The sequence below is a fragment of the Carassius auratus genome, unplaced genomic scaffold (assembly GCF_003368295.1).
Source record: "Carassius auratus strain Wakin unplaced genomic scaffold, ASM336829v1 scaf_tig00215781, whole genome shotgun sequence".
Classification (NCBI taxonomy): Eukaryota; Metazoa; Chordata; class Actinopteri; order Cypriniformes; family Cyprinidae; genus Carassius; species Carassius auratus.
The window spans coordinates 605,693-632,471 of record NW_020528242.1 but is presented as its reverse complement, the minus strand read 5'-3'; the positions used below and the strand labels follow the sequence as shown (position 1 = coordinate 632,471).

At 37.7% G+C, this 26,779-nt stretch overlaps 2 protein-coding genes across 2 annotated transcripts in view; both read right to left on the bottom strand.

Annotated features, from left to right (window-relative positions):
• LOC113095785 (beta/gamma crystallin domain-containing protein 1) overlaps positions 1-3,204 on the bottom strand; it is a 47,259-nt gene extending 44,055 nt beyond the window's left edge. Inside the window, exon 1 of the mRNA XM_026261161.1 lies at positions 2,518-3,204. Within this exon, the coding sequence (XP_026116946.1) occupies positions 2,518-2,810 (293 nt within the window). The 5' untranslated portion in view covers positions 2,811-3,204. The remainder of the gene's footprint in view (positions 1-2,517) is intronic.
• Positions 3,205-4,183: 979 nt separating this feature from the next.
• LOC113095762 (chloride intracellular channel protein 4) lies at positions 4,184-25,908 on the bottom strand. The gene is made up of 6 exons (XM_026261129.1): positions 25,534-25,908; positions 10,062-10,171; positions 8,746-8,871; positions 8,082-8,188; positions 6,808-6,989; positions 4,184-6,260 (listed from the first exon to the last, which is right to left on the bottom strand). The coding sequence occupies exons 1-6, from the start codon at positions 25,600-25,602 to the stop codon at positions 6,096-6,098; spliced, it is 759 nt and encodes a 252-aa protein (XP_026116914.1). The 5' UTR covers positions 25,603-25,908; the 3' UTR covers positions 4,184-6,095.
• Between the last annotated feature and the right edge of the window lie 871 nt (positions 25,909-26,779).

Below are 26,779 nucleotides of genomic sequence, written 5' to 3'. Positions count from 1 at the left end.
AACATGGACAAAGTTTCAAAAATTAAATTGTACATTTGAAGGAGTATTTTTGTTCCAAAAATACTCCTTCCGGTTTGTCACAAGTTTCGGAAAGTTTTTTTCGAGTATGGCTCTGTGTGACGTTAGATGGAGCGGAATTTCCTTATATGGGTGCTAAGGGCACTTCTCCCGGAAGAGCGCACGCTACCGTAGAGCAGAGCAGAGACGAGACATTCACTGATCAGAGCGAGAGCAAAATGTCACAAAAGAAGTTTTTGTTTTTGGTTGCGAGGGCAAGACAACCCTGCACCGATTACCAAAAAAATAAAAATAAAATCAAGGGACCAGTGGATGGAGTTTATTTTTACAGAGCATCAACGGAGTTGTGCAAGTGTTTTTGTTTGTTCCCTGCATTTCGAAGATGCTTGTTTTACAAACAAGGCCCAGTTTGACGCCGGATTTGCGTATCGTTTATTTCTTGAGGATAATGGAGTCCCAACGAAAAAGGGTCACGATCGTGTGTTGGAACCGCAGGCGGTGAGTAAAACTGCTTCAAATATCTCTGTGTTGTTAACTTAGCTATCGGCGCGTAAGCACATCAAGTAAACCTTGTACACCTTTAAAGAAAAAAAAAGACGACATAAAGTGGAACTTAGTCATTTTCCAAAATCGCTAAGTGTAACGGAGGCCAGCGAGTAGTGCTGTGCAGGTAAACCTCCCCGATCTCAAGAGACGCACTAGCAACAGACGCTAGTGGCTGTAGCCATTTAGCGTCTTTGTTAGAGGAGACCCGGGTTCGAGCCCCGTTCGGAGCGAGTGCGAGGAGCGTCAGAAAGGACCCGGGAGAGAGGGGTTACATAAGCAAATATATACAGTTTCAATACATACCACATAGAGACGCTGTTGTAGTCGTTGCTGCTGCTGCTCTCGTTCAGTTTCAGCCTCGGGATCTGATTCTGGATGATGTTTTTTTTTTCTCACGGTAATGTCACAACTTCCAAACGCTCTCAATGCAAAAGCCTACTCGCGCTCGTGATTCTTTAGCTCCGCCCACAGGTCACGCCTCCAGCGGCTCGTGTTTTTCCGGAAAAAATCGGCACAGACTATTTTTCTCTTATAAATATAATAAAACTAAAGACTTTTTGGAGATATGAAGGTTGCAGTACTACTCTATAGGTACTCAGGAGATTGAGTAAAAATTAGCATTTCACCCCCACTTTAACACAAAGTTGAGGGCCTAAATAAGTCAAGAAAAATCCAATTGAATAGACAGAAGCATGTTTGTCTATTTAACAAAGTTTTAATGTGTTTACACAAAATGAAAATAAATCAAGAGTGGGACTATAATGAACACTGCTGGTTCTTGTCAGATTCTGCTTTTGTGTTCAAGCCTTTGATTGTTCAACACAGGTGAAGCTTTGCTAGAATTGTGGGATTGATTGGGAAGGAATAAAGTCTGTTTTGAACACTGGCTCAGGTAATTAATCTTTGGCAAGTAGGCATATAGTAAGTCTAAAAACAAAAACCCAGAGTCATACAGGCTGATCAGCTCTAAACAGATGCACCATGCTGTGCAGCTCAAACCAATGTCATACTAGCTTTCCATTGTGATCTACTGGAATACAATACTGAAATATGTACAGGATGTCCCACCATTGTCTCCACTGTACAACTGTAAACATACAACATGGCAGTCCGCCATATTACTATTTTTAACAGATAAATCCATGTCACATAAAAATTAAAAAAAAAAAAAAATAGTATAGGCTAGTATCAGATAACTGTTCATGTTCATGTAAATGACATAATCTCACAAAAACATGCAGGTCACATTACACTACAAAATCAAACGGAATACATACACACACACACGTTTGTTTTTGTGAAAAGTGGGACATCCCATAGGCGTAATGGTTTTATACTGTACCAAATGTATATCCTGTATAACTGTATATCATTCTGTACGATTTATAAGCGTTTTGAAAAATGTCACCCAAAGTCACCCTCTCCTTGTAAATACCTCTGTCATACCCATGTCATTAGACAGAGTTGTGTCCTGATATGTCACAAAAACGCCCACACACACACACACACATTCATTTTACACACATCATTATCTTTATGCAAAATATAACTTATTTCGTTTTAATTTAGGTTGAAATATGACAGTTCTTGACAAGTTTTGAGATTAACACAAATATATAAATCCATCAATCAAATTTTAATATGAATCAAGGCGTATCTAAATGTTGCAATACACGAGCAAACCCTGCTAGCTGACCCTGTTTGTTATGACTTATTAAAGAAAGTTACCCTACACTGAAGCGTTACCAATTTATTAATAGCATTAATATTAAACTCCCAGCTGAAGAAAAAAAAAATGGTTTAAGATGGTTTAAGATGGCCCCCCAGTCTGACCAAGTGAAAAGTGCTCAAAACCCCCTATAAAACCTGCCAGAGTAACTTATATTAGGAAGTGTGGAAATAACGAGAGATGTCAGCATAAGGGCTTTAGAAACGAATCGACAGATCACTCACCTGTGGTCGAACAGTTCTCTGTTACTAATAAACTCTTTATTCCTTTTTTTGGACCTCCAGCTCAGGAAACGTTTCTTTTTCTTCTCGCCGGGGCTGGTGGGCAGCGAGTCCGGGTGCGAAGTGAAATCTGTAGGGCTCGACGGTAAAGTCATGACCGAACCTCTGCGACTCTCTCGGTCGTCTTCTGGTGAAGTGACCCACTGACCCTCAGACCTGTCAGCATCCCTGCTTTGCTTCTCGAAACTCTTTGACTTCCCAAACAGTTTCTTAAATTTGGACTTTGGTAGGCTCATGATTAAGTATTTACGACATATACATAGGTGAAGTAGGCTATTCCTTTAGTCTTACGAAAGTGTCAAAGCAGAAAATTTGAAATGCGCAGTTTGTGCGCACGCTTTGTTTGGCGCGCGATGGAGCTTCAGCGTTATTCACGCGCTCCTGAAGCGCGTTGGGCGGAGCGCACAGCTTTGAACTTCACATGTACTTTTTCCCTTGTCTTTATGTTAAAACAAAATCTCTTCTGAGCTGTAAATTCTCACAGGAGTAAATTATTAAAAAATATTAATTATATACTGAACCTGGAATATATACACAAAACTAGTCTGTTCTTAATTTTCTACTCGCCAATTTACAGCGCTTTTTTAAATTAAATCTCCAGTACGTGAATTTGCAGACATCTACTGTAATTTCCTTTGAATGTAAAAAGGTTATAGCGCCTCCTGGTGGTCATGCGTCTTAATTAAAATGAAATGGGAAACACACTAGTAAAAAAGAAAACTGTCATGTTACAATCACAGTGAAGTTAATATTTAAGAAATGTTCTAGATGTTTATCTTTAAAAAATGTTTTCACAATACGGTTTAATTTAATTTCATTACCACTGAATGAAAGTTCTGTTTAATTTCTTAATCATAATATTCAATTCAGCATTGACTGATACATTTTAACAAATCAAAATGTATTAGCATTAGTTAATGCACTGTGAACTAGCTTGAACAACTGTGTTTCTAACTTAAACTAACAATTAACATACATATTTTTATATATATATTTATTCTTTTGTATTTATTCATGCATTTATGCATCAACCAATTTTCACAAATGAGTTTGTTGTAAAGTGTTACAAATGTTCTAAACAAAACATGTTTTCTTAGGAATAGGTTTTTGGAAATTGGAAAACATCTGACATGTTTTTCCTGACTTTTAATTTAACTTTACATTCTCTTCTGTGATATCCTTTTAAATAATGAAAGTGAGTTTCTAAGTGACATTATTAATTTTTTATGGAAAAACAAAAACACAGTATCAGCAATGAGATTGATGAATTCAATGATGTGGTATTCATTAATTTGTTTAACTTTAAACACTAACCCTGTTTTATAAAGTGATAAAAACCAGCATATTAATAACAATGATAGTTAAAGCTGACCACGTGTAACTTTCAATCCCTCATTAAGCAATGGCTAAATGCATTATGTGTTCGTGGTTATTCTTATCATTCAAGACGACAGAATCAGATGTGTCAGGAAGACACAAAGAAGTTGGAGTCTTGCCCTTAAAAACAGAAATCGCTGACTGTCATAAGTATAAAAGTGACAATGCATATTGTCCATTCAATTAGTATGGAATGAATATTTTATACTAAAATCATTAATACTCCAAATTTGTCATAGCTACCAGCAGTTTATTTAATGAGAGTGTGATGGAATATGGCAAACATGCAGTGTTTTTATAGTTAATGTCAAGCCTGTTCCTTGCGTGCACAAACACCGGTCCAATCAGAAACCTACAAACAGCAACACTTTAACATTCAGTTTCTCAAAAAAACGATTAAGGGCTGAATAGTATGGAGGGAGCATCTCTCTCTCAAAAAAAGGCACACTGATGATCCCTTTAAAAGCACAAAACCGAAATTAAAAAAAGTGGCCTTCGCCCAACTTCCTAATAGTGCGCCAATGATGGTCTAGTCTGTGAACTGAATCGCACACAAAAAAACTAAAACATAATTATCCCAACATTTTCACTCAACCATCCACTCCATTAATGGATCAGCTTAACAGGAGAGGAAAAAAGAAAACAAGCCCCTACGCAAACACATTCAAGTTTTCTGTTCCCACAGGGCAGCTGCTCACTCATTTCCGACAGCACAGATATAGGTGTCAGTTCATTTTACTCTCATTTTGTCTATTTTAATGGCTTCTATATTCTATTTGAGTGTTAACTCAAAGCTTAACATTTAATTTTTGCTACCTTGGGAAAATGTGTAAGGCCAAGCGTGTCACTCATTACAAGTCAGTGTCATTCTTCTACATTCAGTTAATGAATGTATATAATTTGCATGTTCATTTCTGAGAACCAAAAACAGTATTTAAAATTCTCAATCACAAAAAGAATTGGAAAAAACATATGGCAACCAGTTTCTTTCATTTATCACTGTCATTAAAATATTTTTCCAAATCAGAAACTACAAGCTTTCATTCAATGCGGTTTCAACATAAAATTCAGTATTTTACTCCGAGTCTTTCATCAAAAATGGTAGACTATCTTGGTAAGGCTATCTCGGTAAGGTCTAAATAGTCATCCTTCTTTTGATAGCACCACATCTTAAAAACAATTCAACTTATTTAAATGAGAAGCTCTTTGTTCATTTAAACCATTTATTTAAAAAGAAAGACAGATAGAAAATCCCATTTGGTACTATTCAAATTGTTAAGGATACTTCATGTGAAGTGCAGGTGAATGTAGTCCTATACACAGGTGATTCATGCCATGGAACGCAGTTATGATGGTGCAGCACTCTTGATGTAAAATAATGAATCTAGAGTGAATAAGGCAGATCTATAGAATCTCTTCATGTATCTAAAGTTGCTTTTTAAGAAGTCTTTCCTTCATCAAAAGGCCACACAGGTGTTGCAAACTGACACGATATATAATGTGCCATTTTGCAAGCAACTGATGACTAATGTGTATGATATGAACTTCATATTTAAGTGTCAGCCTTCTGATATCAATGCAAGTCAATATACACTTCATTTCAAACTTCGATAAAGGGTCTTTTGAGACGTTGTGTGTTCAAAGTGCTTCACTCTCTAAAACTCACTGAAAATAAACACTGGAGCTTTCAACACTGTTCAAATGCATTTAAACAATAACGAAAAAAAAAAACCTCATAGCTGTTGGCTTTGCAAGCTTAGAAGAAGCGTCTTTCATATTTTAAATCCATAATAAAACAAAAAGCTGGTGAACCCACTCTTATTGCTACATAGTGTGGGTGAGAGGAATATAGATGCGTGAGTCACATGCTCACACACTATTAGCCATCGATACACTGACAGTGTCTGGCACCTCCTGCTTTAACTAGAATGAAAAAAAAAAAAAAGTGTGAAAACAGCCTTTTGGCCACACTGAAAATGACTGATATGTCCTGAAGAGCTGTAATGGGGGGGGGGGGCATGCATTGGGGTATTTAATAAAAATAAAAGAGAAGGAAAAAAAGGAGTCCATATCTTGTTTTTTTTTTCTTTCTCATGTGATGAAAATAAACAGTCCCAGCGCAGGGAGTGGAGGAGATTGAGCCATTATTTGACAAGCCGCTTTGCTACATCAGCGTAGGCGATCTCAATCTCCTTGTCGCTGGCACACGTGTTGGTGAACTCCTCACGCTTGTAGGCATTGTTCAGGTACCTCCAGATGCCTGTCATGTCTTTAGGGATCTCAAAGCCTCTGTACTTCTTTGTCACTACCTGCAAGACAAAAGTGAAAAAAAGCTATTGGAAAATCTTTCTACTCAGTTCCTCATGTAATCCAGAGAAGCAAGTGCTTCCCTCTTCTCTTATTGTTAGATTAACAACAAAACTGTAAAGCTTGGATCTAATATAATGTAACACATCAGATGTTTTTCCCCAACAGTTCCCCAAGCGTTCACTTAAGACATACTTGAATACTGTAATTCTCTATATCATGTGCACGCTTTGGATGACAGTCAGCAGGAGAAACGAGCTGAGACAAGGTATTCCTCTCAGAAAACATACAAACAAAGATAATTAAACATCTAAAATTATTATTTGGATCATTGGGATCACTAGACGAGGGCTTAAACTCATTTTTGTGAAAACCTCAAAACAGACCAAAAAATATATATTTTTTGCCTATAGCTCAAAATTAGCCTGTGCGCATTCTGACTCATTTTGCCAGCATGGGGCAAATATTAATAGATCACTTTAAATCCAAAATAATAGTATCAAATTCCAATCTGATGTGTACAGTAGGATGGCCTGTATGGCTTGTTACCTTAACAATGTGGAGTTTGGGCAGCAGGTTGCAGTCAGCCAGGGTCATCTCTTCACCATCCAGGAAACCGCGTGTGGAGGCCTTCACTTCCTCCATACTGTTGTGGTCGATCTCATCTGGCAGAGGAGAGCACAGGTACTCATCCAACTTCTGCAAGGTCTTCAGCAGTCCCCTCTCCAAACCTATGTCAATACCAGTTAAAAAAATAACAAACAAAAAAACACACTTTAATTGTGTTCATGTCACTTTTTTTTTTTTTTTTTTTGCTTATTTATATGAACACTCCAAAAGAAATCTTAAAAGCACAAATTATCCAGATTAAATTTTTAAATAGAAAAATAGAAATATTTCCATTAATAAAATAGTAATAATAATATCAAAATTTCCTTGCAGACTGTCAGCCACTTTAAAACTTTTTTGTTTTTACATCTCACAAAAACTATACTACTTAAAGCTGCAGTAGGTAACTTTTGTAAAAATATATTTATTACCGTTAAAATACATATAATCTGCCCTCTAGAGGGAAACAAAATATAATTGCAGTGTTTGGCTGCACTTCTGCTTAACTGCCACACAAGGGCACAATCACACTCAGGTAAAAATCAGATCCTCACAATTCACCAACTTAGCTCTAAACTTTCAAAAAAAAAAAAAAAAAAAAAATTCCAAGAATTCCCACCAGAACAAAAAGCAAAGGGGAACACTCAGGTGTGCAAACTAAAATGCTAAAGTTTGCTCTCCGTGAGAGGTGGTACATATAGCCTGGCCATGTCTCCTGTATAGAGCGCTGTCTGCTTGCCTTGAGACAATGTTGACAGACTCCAGCTGGAATGAAAACGGCTGTTATCACCCACAGTCAACATTTTACTAGGGTGGAGACTCTTGAAGATAGTTTATGTTCAGGGTCACTGCCAAACTCCTATTGAGTGGAGGAGCCTTTGAGATTGTGCGGCTTTGCATCAAAAGCAAATTCCTAGTGTATTTATCATTTTGACAACAGTTCAACACCTTATGATAAAAGTAAAGGTGCTCTTCTTTCAAAAACTTAATTGCAGGCAACAGTGTCTAGTATGGAATTTGATCTAATTGTGGCACTAAAGCATGTTAATACACAATGTGAGACAAGACAACCATAACCAGGTCTAATCTCTCAAACCAGAGCAATAGAAAGTGTTTGTACTGTTAAACAGCTTATCAAATGTGTGATTATTCCACTGAACAATGTACATTTGGTCTTTTGTATGGAGGTGAAAGAGTGAAATCTTTCTGGTTACCCTCGTTGGCATCAGGTTTGGAATTCTTGATGAAGGCAGAGAACTTGGCAAATATATCCATCCCTGCAGTGTTGGATTCTGGGTGTCTGGCACTAAGTTTAGAGTACCTGAGGATACAAACACACAGCCATCAAATAAAATCTTTTGTTGTGTGACACTTATGTTTTTTTTTCATTGCGAGGTACAACTTGACTCGGCACGGCTCAGTACGGTACAGGACGGTTCGCGTTAACACTGCAGTTTAGTATCTAAGAGTGGGTGGGATTATTCACATAAGAGTCATTGGAGTTTGAATTCATTCCACATCGCCCAATCAAGCTCTCGGTGGATCCACTCCTCTGCTATCAATAAGAGGAATGTCTGTATTTCTTCAACAGTACTTCTTTGCTGGCTGTGCCGATTTAAATCTAGCAGTTTTGTCATGTTTGTGTCACAAGATCAGTGACGCAGGTAGTGACGATTTTCTCCGGCCAATCTGTGATCAGCAGAGTTTACAAGTCACCAGTATGGATCACTTTGAACCTCAGCTGAGGTGGTACTAGAAAAAAATACCAGGTACTGTACCCAGTGGGAAAACCTCCAAAAGTGAACCATACTGAGCCGTACCGTGGCGTACCATGCTTTGGAAAACCACCACTAAATACACAAACACACTTTGACTTACTTTGGAGGGCAGAGGACATCCTCTAGGAACTCTTCAATCTTGTTGACATCAGTCTTGACCTCTCCATTAAAGGTGATAAAGGGAGGGTGCGTTCCTGGGGCCAGATTCTGCAGATCAGCTGGTTTTCTAGAATTATAAAATGATAATTTATAAAATGACAAAAAAAAAAAGTACACCTTAAAACTGCAAAAATGTTTTATAATTGAACTATAACAGGAGGTCAAGCATGGCAGAGCCCAAAGCAATGTAATGATTTTTTTTTTTTTTTAGAATACAAGATGAGCTGCACACTGTGGCACAATACAGGGGGTTTCCAGAGCATTCACAGCCCTTTTAATACTAATCCTCCCCCTAAAAGATTCTTCTACAGGAATAATTTTCCCCCCAAATGAAGATGTTCCTGGATATCCACAAAGGAAGACAGATGTGAAATCTGACAACACTTGAGGGTTCATGTGTCGCATGAGGCTTTGCATTCAGGAACACTCTGATCTTTCAAAACTACAACAACAGGAAATAACCTCACACCTCTGGCATGAGCACCCTATTCCTTTTGGTAGCAAGAAGGAAAGGGTAAGAAATGAGAAAGTAACAGGAAGGCAAGCAAATAAAGCCTGCAAAAAAGAAAAAGCAAGCAAGAAGGAAAGAAAGCAAGCAAGAAAAATAATAGATGACTCAATAGTCACTCAAGTTTCACTTGATTTCATGTTAGGGTCATAAACTGAGCTCATCACTGTCTCTGGTACAGACTCATAAAACACTGACTGAAGACCAGATGTGGATACAGGTGTGGAAGCGCTCTAGAAATAATCATTTAATCTCTCTCTCTCTCTCTCTCTCTCTCGCACACACACACACACATCATGGATTGATGTGAATAGGTTTAAATATTAGAGCATATACTGTGTCAGTAAGATAAAAAAAAAAAAGATAAAAATAAAGGAATCTTGTCAATATTGCCACCTGGGCGCAAGATAAAGCATCATCACTGCTGCCTCACTGTCACACTAGTGTCTTAAATTCCTCAGTGAAATACTTGAACACGCTCACACACACCATCACAGACAACTGCGAATGCCTAAGACTGATAATGAAAATTCATATCTGAGATGACTGAAAATGAGATTCACCAACACACACACACACACACACACACACACACTATGCCCACATTATTTGCCATCTAAAAGACACAAAAGCAAAGTGTTTTGTTTTCCAAACAAAGATCATATTTTATGTCCCCATGTAAGGTTTTGTCAGATTTAAGTCACTTTTAAGGGAAATTCTGCTCACAAACTGTGACCATTCACACAGACCTCTTAAGGTCCACAGTGGTGACATTGAAGACCACTCCCTTCAGCCACAGGATCATGAAGAGACGCTGAGAAAATGGACAGTTGCCGATACTCTCTCCATCACTGCCCGCCTGGAAGAAAAAGAAAAATGTTAGTCTGACTTGAGAAATCAGTAAAACTGTCATCATTCCAACGTTTTCCTCCACAACAGCTGCTAGAAAAGCAGCAAACATTTTGCTATCCCAGGGTTATTACCGTACAACTCTGTACCATCACTGAGAGAGTATATATCAGATTACAGCCAGAGAAAACAACTAAACCACATCTAGAAAGATAACGGACAAAGAATCACTTCTCCTTACTCAGATTTATTTGACAGAAGACTAACATCTCAAATTAACCCAGCTTCAAAACACAAAACCAACATTAAGAGCAGAAGGCCAGCTCTTAAAAACATGTCGGCCATTTCCACTTTCCATAAATCTGTCATATAACCCACTGGGCACTGAAAGCTACAAAAGTGTACATGAACAGTGTTCTTTTAAAGTGCCCCTATTATGCCATTTCCAGTATTGCCTTTCATGCAGTGTTTAATGTATGTGAATGTATACAATCTGCAAAGTTGTAAAGCCAAAAGTGCATTATAAATGGTTATTGTTTCCCAAAATAAAGAATCGACGCTGTACAGCCTAAATGAGTCGAATCCCACTTCCATGACAGCTACACATCACAAAGTAACACATTTGCAGAATTCCCACCCATGTTCTATGTTGGCCGGCTGTGAACAATTTGACCCTGCCCACAAACATGTCTTTACTTTTCCAATCTCTGGGAGTTCACAGTGGGATTCACAAACCGTTTACTCTTGAAAAATGGCTCAGTACCCAGTTTATTTGGACCAGCTGACTCCACTGAATCACAACCTGTTAAGTATGATAAATAATAGATGTTTAAATTGCCTATCGAGTGTTCAAAATACAGAACTATGGCAATGGGAATTTCCAACACGCACTGTACGCGGTACACCAATCACAACAGACTGGGCCATCTGACCAATCTGTGCAAAGTACGCTTACGAAAACGACGGTTTTAGAGAGACTGCTTCGGGTGAATCGTTAGAGAGTCGATGGAAAATTGGGTGATATTAAATGCATATGTTGAGAAAACAAAAAGCGTTTTTTGCATGCAATCCTATTGTAGGAGACTTCCAAAATGGCATTACAGGGAGAATTTAATCCTGAACACCATCCAGAGATCCTGAAAAAAAGTACACAAAACCTGACTATATACATATCTATGTACAGAGCATACATTTATTCAGTTAGTTAAAAATGTACAACAGTGGAGTACTGAAGAGAATGGAATTTGGCTAGCTGTGTGATTTTATGTGAGCCTGTCCTATTATGCATATTTCTTTAATTAGGGAATTGGTGGAGTGCCCCTTTAAAACTTTCAAAGCACGTTTGTATGTTAATTAATTCTTTAGCAATGTAAGCCTTTATAATGCCAGTAAATCTTTCTTTCTGAAGTGCTAGCATAGCAAATGTGTGAACATTTTTTGCAAGACATGAATTCCACAGTGGAGATATCACCATCCTCCTCCACCGCATCTCTCGGCTGAATACCAAACTTAGTGTGAACTCCAACACACCATCTCTCCATTTGCCCTCCACTAATCTCCAGAAACAAGATGCTTATGACTCAGAGAATAACAGAGATGTTCCTGTGCGTTTCAGCTATTTAGATTTAGCTAATTAAGCAATGAGCTGGCAGTGAGACTGACCTGACCAGACAGAAACCGGTGTTCTGTACCAAAACCTATTGAGCTGCCCCATAGGGAGCATGTTAAAGAACGCTTGATGCAAAAATGGACAGACTTCTTTATGCTGCCTTCTAAAACAGCTTGTTTTGGCCAAACTACCATCATTTTTTCAGATGAATAAAAATTATACAAGAAAAGCATTTATATGAGAAAACCCCGTTTACTTAAAAAAAAAAAAATAATAATGTATGCTTAAGCAAACTGCATTATTCTTCTCTATAATGCCTATATTAAAATCATCTGAGAGTCAAGCTTCCTGTGCATTTCGTGTAAAGCGTTACAAATCTCAAATGAAATCTCTTGAGGCAGTTTCCTATTTAGGCAGTAGGCATAGAGGCGGCTTTTGGAACAAAGCTAGGGAGAAAATATCATTATTAAGACAACGATAAGAAAAATCGTTACCTTTTATTGGATGAAACCCATTCTGTACCATTTAAGGAAGGCATTACACAATCATAAACGGTCTGTTCTGGATTCTAGCACATTCTCAGAGTTCAATAAACCTAACAGAGAAGCACTGATATCTGAATCAGCTTTTTTTCCCCTCAGCGGTGCATTGTTGTTAGCTCTCGTGTTATCTGGTTTCGCACACTGAACAGAATCCAGCAGTAAAGAACAGAAGACTTTGTTCTAGAGAGTTCACGCTCTTGTGCTCTTTCATTCTTCCTCCATCTCTCCCCCATCCAGGCACCCTGCTGGGGATCTCTTGTTCATACACTTTCCTCTCTCTCTGTGGTAAACAAAAGCTTTGATATGTGTAGCGGGTCTTTCTGCAGTTGACTCAGGGTTCATTTTCGGTGGCTTCTCTTGTTAAAATGTGCTGGTGCCCCTTTACATAATACATTCATTCACTCACATACTCAAAATAAAACTACGGTCATTCTGGGAAAGAAAATGGGCATTATTCAAGAAGGCCCAGAGAAAGAGTCCGAGATTTAATGAGTCAAGATGATTCAGTGACTTCTGGATTTTACCCAATGAAAGATGGTCACTGTAAGAGGGTGTGGGAAGAGTCTGTCTCACAGGGTCAGGACAACTGTTTCCATAGAGACACACAGATGTAGTGTCTGTCCTGTGGAGTTCAGCCTATTAGTGCTGACAATAGACCACACAAAACAACTTCTGTTACACAAAAACACAGCCAAGAACTGTGAAAAAAAAAAAAAAAAACCTTACAAAATATTGCTTTAAAAAAAAGCTGCTTCGCTTTGTGCTTACAGTGTTTGCCTTAAAACTTCAACAGAAATTAAGCTTTGATTGAAATTAAATCCTTATTTCTCTGCATAATGCATATACGGTCTACAACCCAAACAAATATAAATTATTAAGTCCTTTAATACCAGCTGACAATCAATAACTCAAAGTTGGTTGAGAAAATCTGTAGAGCTGTACTCTAGACAAAGGCTATTTTACAAACCTAAAATTATACAGAAGGCAAAATAAGGAAGGCATAGAAATAGGATTATTACATACAGTTGCTTATATTCATCATCGAGGCTTCATTTAATCAAAAACGGTGATACGGTTTAATTTTATTATAGTTTGTAATAACGGGTTTCCATTTTGATACATCTTTAAATAATCATTCCTGTGATTTTTATTTTTGCTGTTTTCCAGCAGTCATCACTCCAGTCTTCAGTATCACATGATCCTTTTAGACATTTGAATATGCAGATTTGGTGATCAAAAAAAACATTTCTTATTATAAATCAATGTTGAAAACAGAACAGAAAGCTGTGCTGCTAAAGAAGTCTTGTAACATCATAAACATCTTTAAATTGATCGAAAATGACAAGTTCTGAAAAAAATGTATAAAAAAATTATTGATAATATATTTATATATGCCACCCCATTCTCTACATATTACAGGTAAAATATCATTCATAAGCATTCCTGAGTGACTGATCACTGGAGTACTGAGGCTGGAAAATGAGAAAGTAATGGAAAAACTGCTGACTTAGCAATAATCATTCATCATGCTTAAGTGATTTATTTTCTACAAACATCAGAATCATAGGCTCTGTTTGTCTAAAGACAACCCCATTCAAATTTAGAAAAGGTGAAATAAATTGATAAAGCAGAAATGGTTTATCACAGAGGCTACAAACGGAGGATGGTGTTGGAACAGTACTAATAGCCTGCAGGTCACCACAGCTGTGGATTCCCCAGGGTGTTTTTACTCATCTGCGCCATATAGCAGACAGCAAACAGCCTCTTTTTACACAAAGAGGTTTAATAATAAGACCAATTGTTTGTATTAATGAGAGATACAGATAGAAAAACTCAAATCAATTTAAGAGAATATGGATTTAATTATTAACGGATTAGAAACCAACTCAGTTACTTTTTAATCAAATTTTATAAAAGAAGCTTATTTACGGACTACAACTTTATATAGCCTATAGCAAAGCCATAAAACGACAAAAAGTATGACAGGAACACAAGTGTGGCAGCAGCAGGTGGGCTTTCACAGACTAGAGAGGATTCTCTCCGGTTTACATGATAAGCCCCCTTCTTTCTTAATTTCTCCCCTTTTTGTGTTTCTACTCCACTTCTCACTCACGTCCCCCTCTGTAAGGCCTCCGAGGACGGTGGGGAGGGGAGCAGAATATATTCCAGAAATGTCTGGCATGGGGTGTTGAGTGAGGGTTCTGTGACGTCGTCTGAGGGTAAGAATTTCCTCTCAGAGTCAGACAGCTGCTCACATGTCCAGTCTTACATTAAAACCCATTCAATCGGACTAAAATAACTAGCTACACAACACACCACTCAGATCTAAAGACAATGAAACGTCTGTGTGGTGTGTTTTTATCAGCCAATTTTGTACAGAACTGATGTTGTCCCCTTAAAATAGGAAATGACGTTTGAAAGATGCCCACGGTCAAAAAAAAAAAAAAGAACAGCAGCAATGTGTTTGGGAGTCTGTTTTCCATAGATGTTGCCCTCCATACACAACTCTCTATTCAGAGAGAGGTCTCGCATTCGCAGATCCATATGGATGACTCTCCAAACACAAACAGAACGCTTTTGTTGAACACCTCTTAAAAACACACTGGGAGCCTCCAAAAGAAAAAAAGGGAAAAACAGATGGCAGTCTAAAGGAAATGAAGGACAGGATGTGTACCTTATATGGCAATACAGCAACCTCGAAAAAAAAGAAATTTGGAAAACCTATTCCAAAAGAATTACCAAACAGAGTTAAAATATTTGATTCATTTCCAAAATGTTTTTAAACAGTCTGTTGAATGTTTAGTATGATGATTCAGTCCCTGAAAATCTCCCCCCCGATTGAATAAAATGAAAAACAATTGTTAAAACAATTTACAAATGCACATAAAGTACTACATACATTTTGTATATATACGGACAATATTGTTTGTGTATCAATGCATTTACTGATGAAAAAAAATTATATTGTGAAATCTTATTGACGTGTAAAAGAACGGTTTTCTATTTAATATATTTGAAAACGTAGTTTATTCCTGTGATGGCAAAGCTAAATATTCAACAGCCATTACTCCAGTGTTCAGTGTCACATGTTCCTTCAGAAATCATTCTAAAGCTTATTTGGTGCTGGAGAAACATTTGTGACCCGTCTTGGCAAAATGAGTCATTACGCATGGGCTAATTTTGAGTTAAAGGGAAAGAGTGAAATATTTAGATTTTTAGTAGATTTTGAGGTCGTCACAAAAATTAGTTTATTACGCCCTCGTCCAATGCTCCAAACAATAATTTTAAAGGTTTAATTACCTTTATTTACATGTTTCGGAGAGGAGTACCTTTTCTCCACACGCTTTTCACGCTGACGGTTATCCAATGCATAATATACAGAATTACATTATTTAAGTATTCACGCAAACATAATTGGTTATGTCTTAAAGGGGTCATTTAATGCTGCTAAAAATAACTATTTGGTGTATTTGGTGTAATGAAAGGTTTTTTTTTTTTAACCTTAAACTGCATAAACACATTTTCCATATACTGTACATTATTGTTCCTCAATGCCCTGCCTTCTGAAACGTGTCAATCTGTACAAGGCTCATCGGTCTGAAAAGCGCCGTGCGCTCTGATTAGCCAGCTATCCAGTGCGTTGTGATTGGCCAATCAATTTGTGCGGGCTTGAGAATGGGGCGGCCGGCAGATTCTATAAAGGAAAGTCCTTTGGGATTGCGGCAACCACATGTGATGACCCTGGGCTGGACTCGCTTCGTCCACGGTGCAAAGTTGATGTATTTCCTCAGCGACCAGCACAGATCAGCTCAAGGCATGATGAAGCAGATATCGTCCTCTCTTGGAAGGCCAAACAAAGTAGTCTTGCTTTCACCGTGAAACACACAGCGTCTATACGACATGGCGCCGGTGGCAACAACAATACTACAACGAGAATAAAACGTATGCCTTCTTTCTTTGCGTGAACATCTGGGCGGCGTTAAGCAAATCTTCCCACATAGTGACGTAGAGATGTGGGGGCGTTAGAATGAGCCGTTTTGGGAGGTGTGATTGACTCTTAACTTTTATAAAGAATATTTTCTTAGATTTGAGACTTTAGTATTTGCAACTTTACAAATCTTCTTTATGCACCAAGAGCTTGTAACACTCCAAAGAGAAAGGAAAGATTTAAATCGCGTCATATGACTGTTGGGGAAGAACATCTGATGTGTGACATTATATTAGATCCTTGCATTACACTAGGTCTTAATATAGGCCATCTCAATGTTAATCTAACAATAAAAGAGAAGAGGGAATTACTTGCTTCTCTGGATTTAACTACTCTTGTAATTTTAATAAATCAATTTATTTGAAATTGACAGACTAAAGGGATTTTTAAAAGGTGATGCATATTTCTTATATTTGTTTTTTTTTTATTTATTTATAATAAATAATTTATAATAAAATAAAATGGCTATATTGTTATTATTATTAAGAAAAGAACTGGAGGAAAAATGCAACTTTGCTCTGCGATTTTGCTTTGGAGCCTTCAGAAAACTTGACTAGATTTCTCTCAAAATTGACTTTGATGACTATCAACATCAAACGGTTGATAGGTCAATGTTGAAAACAGCTGTGCTGCTTAAAATGTTTTTGCATAACAATCATTTTCAGGATTCTTTGATCAACAGCATTTATTCAAAACAAAAGGTAACTGTCACTTAAACGGTAACTTTATTCAAAAGATAAAATGTATATTTGTTTTAGTTTTGAATGATAGTTTGTAATATAAAAATATAGTTACATTAAACTTAAAATAAAATCCCTATTTAGAAAACATTTTCAAAGCAAATAAATGTAATCAGGGTTTATCTTAAGTATCATTTAAAGGTTTCCAGATAAGTTTGTGAACATGCTGAACAAAGTCACGCTCTTTTATATCAAGCTCAGGTGGACGCAAAGTGTTTTTAATAAACTCTGTGACACTGTCTAGGGCAGATGAAGGATTTTAACTCATACAGCTGTCCAGTAGAGACAGTGAGTCATGGTGCAGTAGCTGCAGAGAATGTCACCATCTACATCTGATCTGTGGTCTCTGTGAGTGATCTCATCTCTTCCAGCAAAGCTCCGAAGACATCACAGAGGGCAACTCAATCTGAATGGATGAAGGTGGAGTCTCTCAAACACACAGTCTCATGGCACAGCAACTCTCACTCCAGCTCTCTTTCAGCCCTCCCTTGTTAGGCCACACTGTGAGATTCCCACAGGACAGACACGTGTGTGTGTGTGTGTGTGTGTGTGTGTGTGTGTGTGTGTGTGTGTGTGTGTGTGTGTGTGTGTGTGAGTGAAGGTGGGGCCGAGGGGTAGTGCCTAGCAGACTAAATTTAGAACTCCAAACAGCCAAACTCTTCACAATCACAACGTGCTCATTCTCCAGCCCCTTTTGCACGATCTGGCCATGATGTTGCCTTATAAGGAAGGAGGGAAAAATAAGGAAGGAGAAAGAGAAAGAATAAGACATACAGACTCAGGGAGAAAGAAGGATATCCCATTTGAAAGAAACAGACTGAAACATTTATTTTTCAAATGACGATCACGTCAGACAATCGATGATTTCATGTATTTCTGTTTTTTTTTTTTAATTGCTTTTAGTCATCACTTCGGCCTGCACGCCGGCTGATACTTCGGCACGATGAGAAGAAACACCACCTAGTCACGTCAAACTACTTCTGTTCTTTTCTTTTCCATTGAGAGTTTCGTGTTCTGAGTTTTGTAACGCAGTGTCTCAGAGTCTGACCTCGAGTGCCCACCTAAAACTACAACCAGCCCACAGCTCCGTGTCTTCAGACAACTTCCAACCACGGGCTTCCCAAGACATCACTTCAACGACTATTGAACTTCCGGCCAATCAGAAACCTCGGGAAACCCCCTTTTCAATGACAAAAAGTGAACCCCCTTTATACAGGCAATTCAAGTAACTGGTGTAGCTATCTAACAATTTTAACCTCATTGAGGAACTCAATACAAGGGTTAATTAAGTGATTGATGGCTGTTCACGCAATTTCAAGTATTGCTGTAAACTTGGGATTTCACATTTTCATTATGTTAAACTCATTCTTTCCTTATTTTTTTTTACCTTCCTGCAACTTGTGTGAATGTGTGAGTGTGTGTTAGATTGGTTTATATGTCTTTATATGTCTATTCATATTGAAAAGAGAAGCATCTTGTGTTTTGTGCATACAAGTTAAGGTCTTAAACTGCCGATCTTGTTACTGTGCTAATTAAGTGTTTTCACTATACTTTGGATATTGATATCCATTGCAGAGTTGATGTTATACAGCTAGTTCAATGAATCGCTGGCCTTCTCAGTGATCAGCCGTAAAATAGTGATTCTGTCCAAATTCCCTATAAAATCTTAAAATGATTCCCTAAATTGACCCGTTTCCCTTACACAACATAGATTATGTTTCCTATGTACCAAATCAGCATATTAAAAGGATTTCTGAAAGACACAGAGCTAGTTTTGACCCTGTATGCACACGGGGTAGAGGATTGGGAAGATCATGTATGATCTATACATTTTAAAGAAATTTTGAATGATATTTGGTGTAATGAAAGGAGTTTACATGGTTTAAGGTTCAAAAAACACATTTTCCACACACTGTACATTTTTGTTGCTTTTTTTTTTTTTTTTTTTTTTTTTTTTAGAAAGGCTAATACTCGTCCATTTTTTTTTTTTAACAAAGCTCATTCTGAAAAGTGTGGTGTGTTCTAATTGGCTAGCTATCTAGTGCGTCCTGATTGGCCAAATTCCTCAAGCGTGTGATGCAAATGTTACACCCCTTACCAGGTTCAGGAGAATATCATCTGTATAATTCACTGCACATAATCAAATATTTGGGTTGTACTGTTTCAGATACATCCATCTTGTCCAACTTTAGACCAACCTCTAATTTATGTCTAAAATTCTGGAAAAAGCAGTGTTAACTCGGATACAAACTTTCCTGAGTTCTAACAATATTTATGAAACTTTTCAATAGTACAGAATCTGCTCTTTTAAAAGCTTTTAATGACATCTTATTGACCACAGATTCTGGAAATGCTGTAGCTTTGATCTCAGCTCAGCCTTTGACCTGATTACAATGTACTCCTCTCACACTTGGAGAATTGTATTGGTCTCTGAGGCACTACTCTTCAATGGTTTTGGTCTTTTTTTAGCCAACCATAAGATCAGTGTATGTATTGGACAAAATACTTCCTCTACCACTCCTCTGTCTTGTGGTGTTCCACAGGGCTCTATTCTTGCTCCAACTCCGTTTGTTATTCATACACTGCCTATAGGTTTGATTTTTCAGAAATATGGAATTTTTCATTTATATGCAGATGATGTTCAGTTGTATCTCACCCCAATATATTTTTTTTTGTATGCACAAACATGCATATATCCAGCTTTCAACTTTCAGAATTGTTTATGGTAATCAAATACATCTTTAATTTGTAATGAACATGAAATAATTATTTTAAAACACATTAAAGAGAGCTGAAAGTACAACACTTTAATAGCATTTGAGCAAAAGCGAGGAAGATATATAGACATTAAAATAAATTGTTGGCATCTGAATTCTGCATGTTCCCAGATGCAGACCTCCTGCATAGCACTGTTTGTGCGAACATTCCTCCTAACACAAAAGCAGACTCCAGACTGCTGACTCACGGCCACGCTTCCAGCCAGTCATTGGTCAACACTCGCACGCTCACATCAATGGACACATGCAGAGTCTTACCTGACCTACACCACAGACTACACAATATGGCACCAGCTGAATAAACAAGTGTTTTTCAAATGAACAAAAAACACAGTTTTTTTTGTTCAGGAGACGAGAGCCAATCAGCTATGATATTCGACAAGACTAAACACACGCAGATCAAGGGCAGAATCTAAGAAGGTTAATACAGCCATAGGAAAATTACTCCTGCTAGCAGAACCTGGTCGAATTTGCCTACATTTAACATTTAAAATGAAATTCAAATGATGGCAATGCTACAGATGTCATCCTACAGTGGCATTCAATGTCATAATGGCAATTGCACATCCACACAATCCTGTTCAAGCCCTGTGAGGAAATCAGACCACGCTGACACAGCTCCATATGCTCTTGGCACATGGATGCAAAAGTTAGTCTCACACAAACAAACTCATAATATCTATTTTAGGTCTCATGTAACTGGCTATTTATGGAAGATTTAACCTATGGTTAATCCAGTTTTGAAAATTTTCCTCTTTATGCATCTGGCCCAAGCTAAACTCCCTCCACATCCACATCTACACATCATGTTATGCATAAATAATATCAAACAAATGCATCCAGTCATGCAGGATCAAGTTACACAGTCTGCAGGCACACAGGTGTGCGGTTTTGTAAATGAGATGCACCCCACAACAACAGAACAACTGAAAATAATTTGCTAGTGCTTCTTCTGCTATCTTTACCTTCTAAATAAATACTGAACAATAAATATTTAATAAGGGTTTATATACATGCATACATACACATATATACATATATATATATATATATATATATATATATATATATACACATGCATACATACACATATATACATATATATATATATATATAAAACTTTGGCTGAATTGTGCAGCCCTACAAATAATTTTTTTTCTTAATATAATATAAACTCTTCCATATAAAATTTATATAGTGATTTAAATATTTAATAATTGATATTTCATAATTCATAGCCACAAAGCTTCTCATTTAATTAAAGTTGAAGGGTGTTCCTGGTGAAAAAATATTTTACACCCAAACATCCTACTGTACTCTACTACAGCAGACAGAATGGGTGACTCAGGAGGGGCACCAGACACAAACTTTTAATTGGTTTGAAAATAAAAGTAATGCCCACACATAAAACCAGACCAAGAGGACACAAAAGAGCACCAAACAAAAGGTTGAAGCTTCACCACGATAGCTCACTATACGAAGATGACTGCATTGCAGCTTTCTGGTCAGATGAGCCGTCAGTGAACGTGACTGGGTGAAGGACGAAAAGAGAGAGGAAAGGAGGGGGTGAGAGAGTTTGTGCATGTCTTTTGTCCTTCAGGCTGTTCAGTAAGGACGGATCTCATGCAGTGAAGGCATTTGACTCTGGTGTCCTAAAAGCCAAGAATGTTTCCATGTCTGTCTGTTGTAATAATCCTATCTCACAGTCTGTATGCAAACAGGAACACACACAAACTTTCTCCAATCCATAAACAAATTCATGGCCATTTCCTCACCAATCTTTGGATGCATAATTGTCTGTGTTTATCTAAGATCCTATTTTGGCAGCTGATTACAGACTGAATTGCATATTTAACACCCTGGAATTGGACTAAAAAAACCTGACCGCTAGTTTGGGTTAAAAATTAAAGCTGTAAGAGATGAAAGGACACTCTGAGCTGTGCCATCATCCTTCTCCAAAGCTCTGTGCTAGTCTCACGGTTTTGACAGACATGATGCTGTTTACAGCACAATTGGTCTTAGCCTATGAACTCCACATGAATATAAAAAAAAAAGATAAAACTAAATATTTCACAAGTCAGCCCATCCTGTTTTTTTGTCAAAGCAGCCAAGAGTTCCTTCAAAAATACATGCAATGCTAAAAAAACAAAACAAAAAAAAAACAAGGCCAAACTATGGCCTCTAATTCATAAGCAGTGATTAAACTATAACTCTGCTGTCCGCAGTGAACAATTGCTAACATTAGCTTAAACAAAAATCAAACTAGAGACAAAACACTGAGGTCATCTGACTCTGCACGCAGCATAAGCAATAATTAATCTAAAGAGCCAATCAAAGCAGAGCAAGGGTTACTGCGGTTGCATCATCAGCACCTGGACTGTGTAAAGCACCTGAGTGACAGTATCCTTCTGCAGAGTAAACATTACCACTGTCACATGGTGATCAGACCTAGTTTTGACCCTGTACTGACACTGAGGTAGAGAATTGGGTAGATCATGAAGGATCTGTACAATTTTAAGAAAATTACTTGCCAAGCCTCTACAAATGTCTGGTCTCAAAACACAACTCTGTCCAACCTTTAAAGGATTTCTTGACAATTTTATATTGTTCCAAGTGAAAATTATAAACCCTCAAGTTGCATGGTCTGAGCATAATTAAAGGCACGTAGCATAAATGCTGAAGAACAAGTTACTCATCAACCTTTAATACCTTGTTTTAATCTCCAACCGTATGCATGAGCAATACGAATAACAATATTTGCCTTTGTAAGTCCTTTTAAATTAGGCTTGCACATATTATAGAATTAAATATCCAGTACTGATAAAAATTCAGCCGATAACCAAATGTATCATGCATTCCATTTCCTACTCTAAATCTCTATGATTAACCACACTTCCAGATTTTGACTTGAATGGGTGCATTTCAGTGAAAAACCAAAATAAGCCTAACATTCAATAACCATGAGAACTGCAAATCCTTGCTCTGCTGCATCATACTCCAGAGAAGTCACATTAATTTAAGAGACAATGATCCCATTAAAGCTCTGAGGCTGATCTCTCAATCTCAAATCCATTAGAGAACATGGAGGATATATGCCTAGCTAAGAGAAACACAAAGACTTCTAAACCAGCAAGTGCTGATCTGATTCAGACACACAGGCATGTTTTCAGACTCTTTTTGAACTGTATCGTACACCAACACAAGTGTAGAGTGCTTTAGCGCAATCAAAGTTAAAATCTAAATCTCCACGTGGTAAAGATGGCCAGCAGGTGCGGCTCTACAGAGGGAGGGAGGGAGGGAGGGAGATGACTGCATTATCAGCCGCCAGCAGGGGCAAGGTTTGCCTGGTTTCGATGGCAACAATGGGGCTGGTCCTGCTGTGATGTTGTGCATGAAGAAAAGGTGGTACACACATGCTGTTAATTATGAATGAGAGAGACATAAAACAACAGAAAGGGAGGGAGAGAGGTCACCATTATCTTTCTGCTGCAGTGTGTGCACTTTCAAACATATAAAATGAACCTCTTTACCCAGGTGCCATAGAAACTAAACGCAAACAGTGCAAGTGTCACTGCAGCTCATCTGATATCAGCGGTGTCTGTCAGAGCTGCAGGAGGGTGACCTGCGCCCTCTCTTCATGCCGTTCCACATCAAAGCCACAACAGCAGGAGAACTCTTTTATTCCTGCTCATGCTCTAATGTTTGATGCTGATTCACTATGTAATGATCAGGCAACACTGCTGGGTGGTCAAACCGAACCTAAAATCACAACCCCAGTAATAAGAGACAATCATTTCCTGACTAACCCATTCATTAAAAACTCATCAACGGAGATCCATATCACTGAGGACTAGATCATGTTACCACACCAACATTCTTCTGCACTTCATACAGTATGCAATCTTAAAAAAGGGCATGAGAAAGACAGAAGGATGGACACTTTATTGTAAAAACCTTGTGAAATAAAAATGAGTTGTGTGCATTTTGAGTATTAATTAGAACCCATCTAAATGTTTCTGTACTTATAAACATTGACAAAATTCCCACAAATGCTCTCTAAAGTGACCATATCCTTATATTCATGGTGTTTATATTTTAACTTAAACATTATTTCATATACATTTTATAATAAAATATGTTTCATATATATATATATATATATATATATATATATATATATATATATATATATATATATATATATATATATATATATATATATATATATATATATATATATATATATATATATATATATATATATATATATATATATATATACACACACACACACACACACACACACACACACACAAATTGAACAATCAATCTGTTCGAAACCAAAGCCCATATTTAAAATACAAGTCTCTTCTAATGTTTTGTAGGGTCACTTCACAACTTCCAAAAAGAGCTGACCTATACAAGTGCCTTCTAACGTGACAAACTGCTGTAATGTTCATTGAATTATTAATTACAGTCCATTTAATACAGCGACGGCATCCTTTAATTAAAGGCTCAGGAATCATACACGCCTGGTCAGCATTTTCAAGCCTGAGGTCCAAAGTCATCCGAGCTTCAATGCACAAGGAGTTTGGTAATCATGTGGGTTGGAGAGGAGAGCTTGTTGCACACTTCCAAAAAGATCTCAGTCCCCAAACATCCACTGTTAGGAGCCCCCTCCTCTTTCTGTAACTCCCTCCCCTCCTCCACTTCCCTTCTCACCCCCCTTTCAGTCTTTTGGGAGTTTTCCCGCTCTGCCTGGCAGAAGGCCTTTGGAGGGAGAGAAAAGAAGAGAAAAGGCAAGAAGACAGAAAGAAAACAGCAGGGTTCCAGCAATGGAAAGGAATTTGAATAATTCCAGATTGATTACTCAAAGATCCAGGGAAGGGCCGGATTCCTTAGCTTCAGTTTATGTTGGAAATGACGAAGAGTTTAATCTTAAGGACCAAACCAACAACAACAACAAAAAAATGTATCCTAACACCATCTCAGGGTTAAGATATAAAACTCTGTTATGTCCTTTCAAAGGGTATCAAATACAACATCCTTTCTTAATAGAAATATCTCTTGCAGAGCACATTTAGGCTCTTTTTGGCTCAGTTTAATGTAACTTAAGTGTGGGTAACTGTATCCTGGACTGGACGGATGTCCCGCAGTCGGGATTGGGAACTGCAGACGTGGGCTACATTGTTGTCGGAAACCTCTTCTTAAACCCGCGTGCTTCGTGCATCTGTCTGAGGGAGTAAAATCTTTCCCTTTATTTTTTGTTCCATTTAAATCATAAGAATATAAAAGGAGCAGCACATAGATATTGGGTAATATTGAGAAAACGCCTCCACCCGTCTGACATTCACATGGACAATGTCATCATTCACTCTTAATGCAAAACACAACGGCTGAATCCAATTTACGACACTGTTTTAGACATACTGCGGGTTGATGTGGTCGCTTTGACTGAATAATTTATTTATAAAGAGAAAATATAATTATGACTCCAATTACAACAGAAGCCTGTAGTTTGGGAGGTGCAGTGTGAACGTTTAGGTCTCGGTCAACATCATTTACTTTTATCGTATTTTTTTTAAACATATATTGAAAGCAAAAGGTGACAATGTGTATCTTTCAGTCAAAATATCGTCCGTTCACAAACGAACGTTATTTTGTGAGCACCATCTCTTTTATATTCTCTTAAATTAGTTTTTAGTCAGGCTCTTACCTTCACAAAAAGCTCGATGACGGGTTCGTTATCCCCCTTTACACCGTTCTGAGGTACCGAGAGAGACATCCCCAACTTCTGCCTTTACACGGACGCGTTCACAACAACAAACCTCGGTTTCTTCACCTTGGCACAAAAAAAGTTTTCCCTTCACGCCTCCCTCTTTCTCGAACCGAGTTCTTCGAGCACAAATACCACTCTGCAGTTTTTCCAAGCACAAACGAAATGCGGAGTCTGTTAAAATAAAAATAAAATGAACGTTTTCTGTCCACGAGGTTCAGCTGACTAGAAAACACATCACTGAAAAAACCCGTCCGCTATTTCTCCTCCTCTACTGCGCTGGACGGCGACGAAAATACGGGAAAATCTATTGGAGTATTTAAGGCGGTGATGTCATGCGCAGAGGGAACGGAACGGAACGGGCGCGAGCGCGAGCCGAACACGTATGGCGCGCGCAGAATCAGTACAGCTTCCTGAATTGTTTTTTACTACTGCTAATTTGTAGAGAAACGTTATGACTCGCATTATTAGTACAGTACGAGTCATGTTATACGGCTACTAAAAATGCGTTTACCCACAGATATATTTACCCCTAAATATTCATAAATATATTTAATCTAATAATTGATCATATTATATAATAGTATAGAATATTTTTGCGGACAACTGGGTGGCTTGGATATTATTTTTATTATTTGTAATGTTTTGATTCATCCCAGTAAATCGAATATCGTTTTCACTGGACCATTCAGTTACCTTTTCTGTATTTTACCATTATGCCAGTAGGTTGGGTGTAAAGTAGCAGGATACAAATGTTAAATAGTTGCTCTCTAAACTGTCCTCTTGTGTGGAAAAAATATATAGCGAGAGAGACATTATATTAATCTAACACACATCGTGAGTTTGATTTGGCTTTTGTCAGTTCCTTGTAGAAACCCAAAATTAAAAAGATTGAGTGTTACTGTTAAGGCCGTTGTTATTAACAATGATCTTCCAGCACACTGCACAGAAAAGCATAGCTGATCCAGAAAGAAAGCTCTCCTAGCTTAGTCTGTCCTCTAGGGACATTGATAAAGACAGACCTCATGTATCTCTTAAACACCTATGTATTCCCACAGCTGCCTGTGGTCAGTTAGGAAGCAGGTGGCACTATAAAATAACAAACAAGGCATAAACAGTGTGGCCTTGGTCAGTTTTTGCAGATCAGTCCTTGTTAATCACACTACACAATAAGGACTCACTGAGC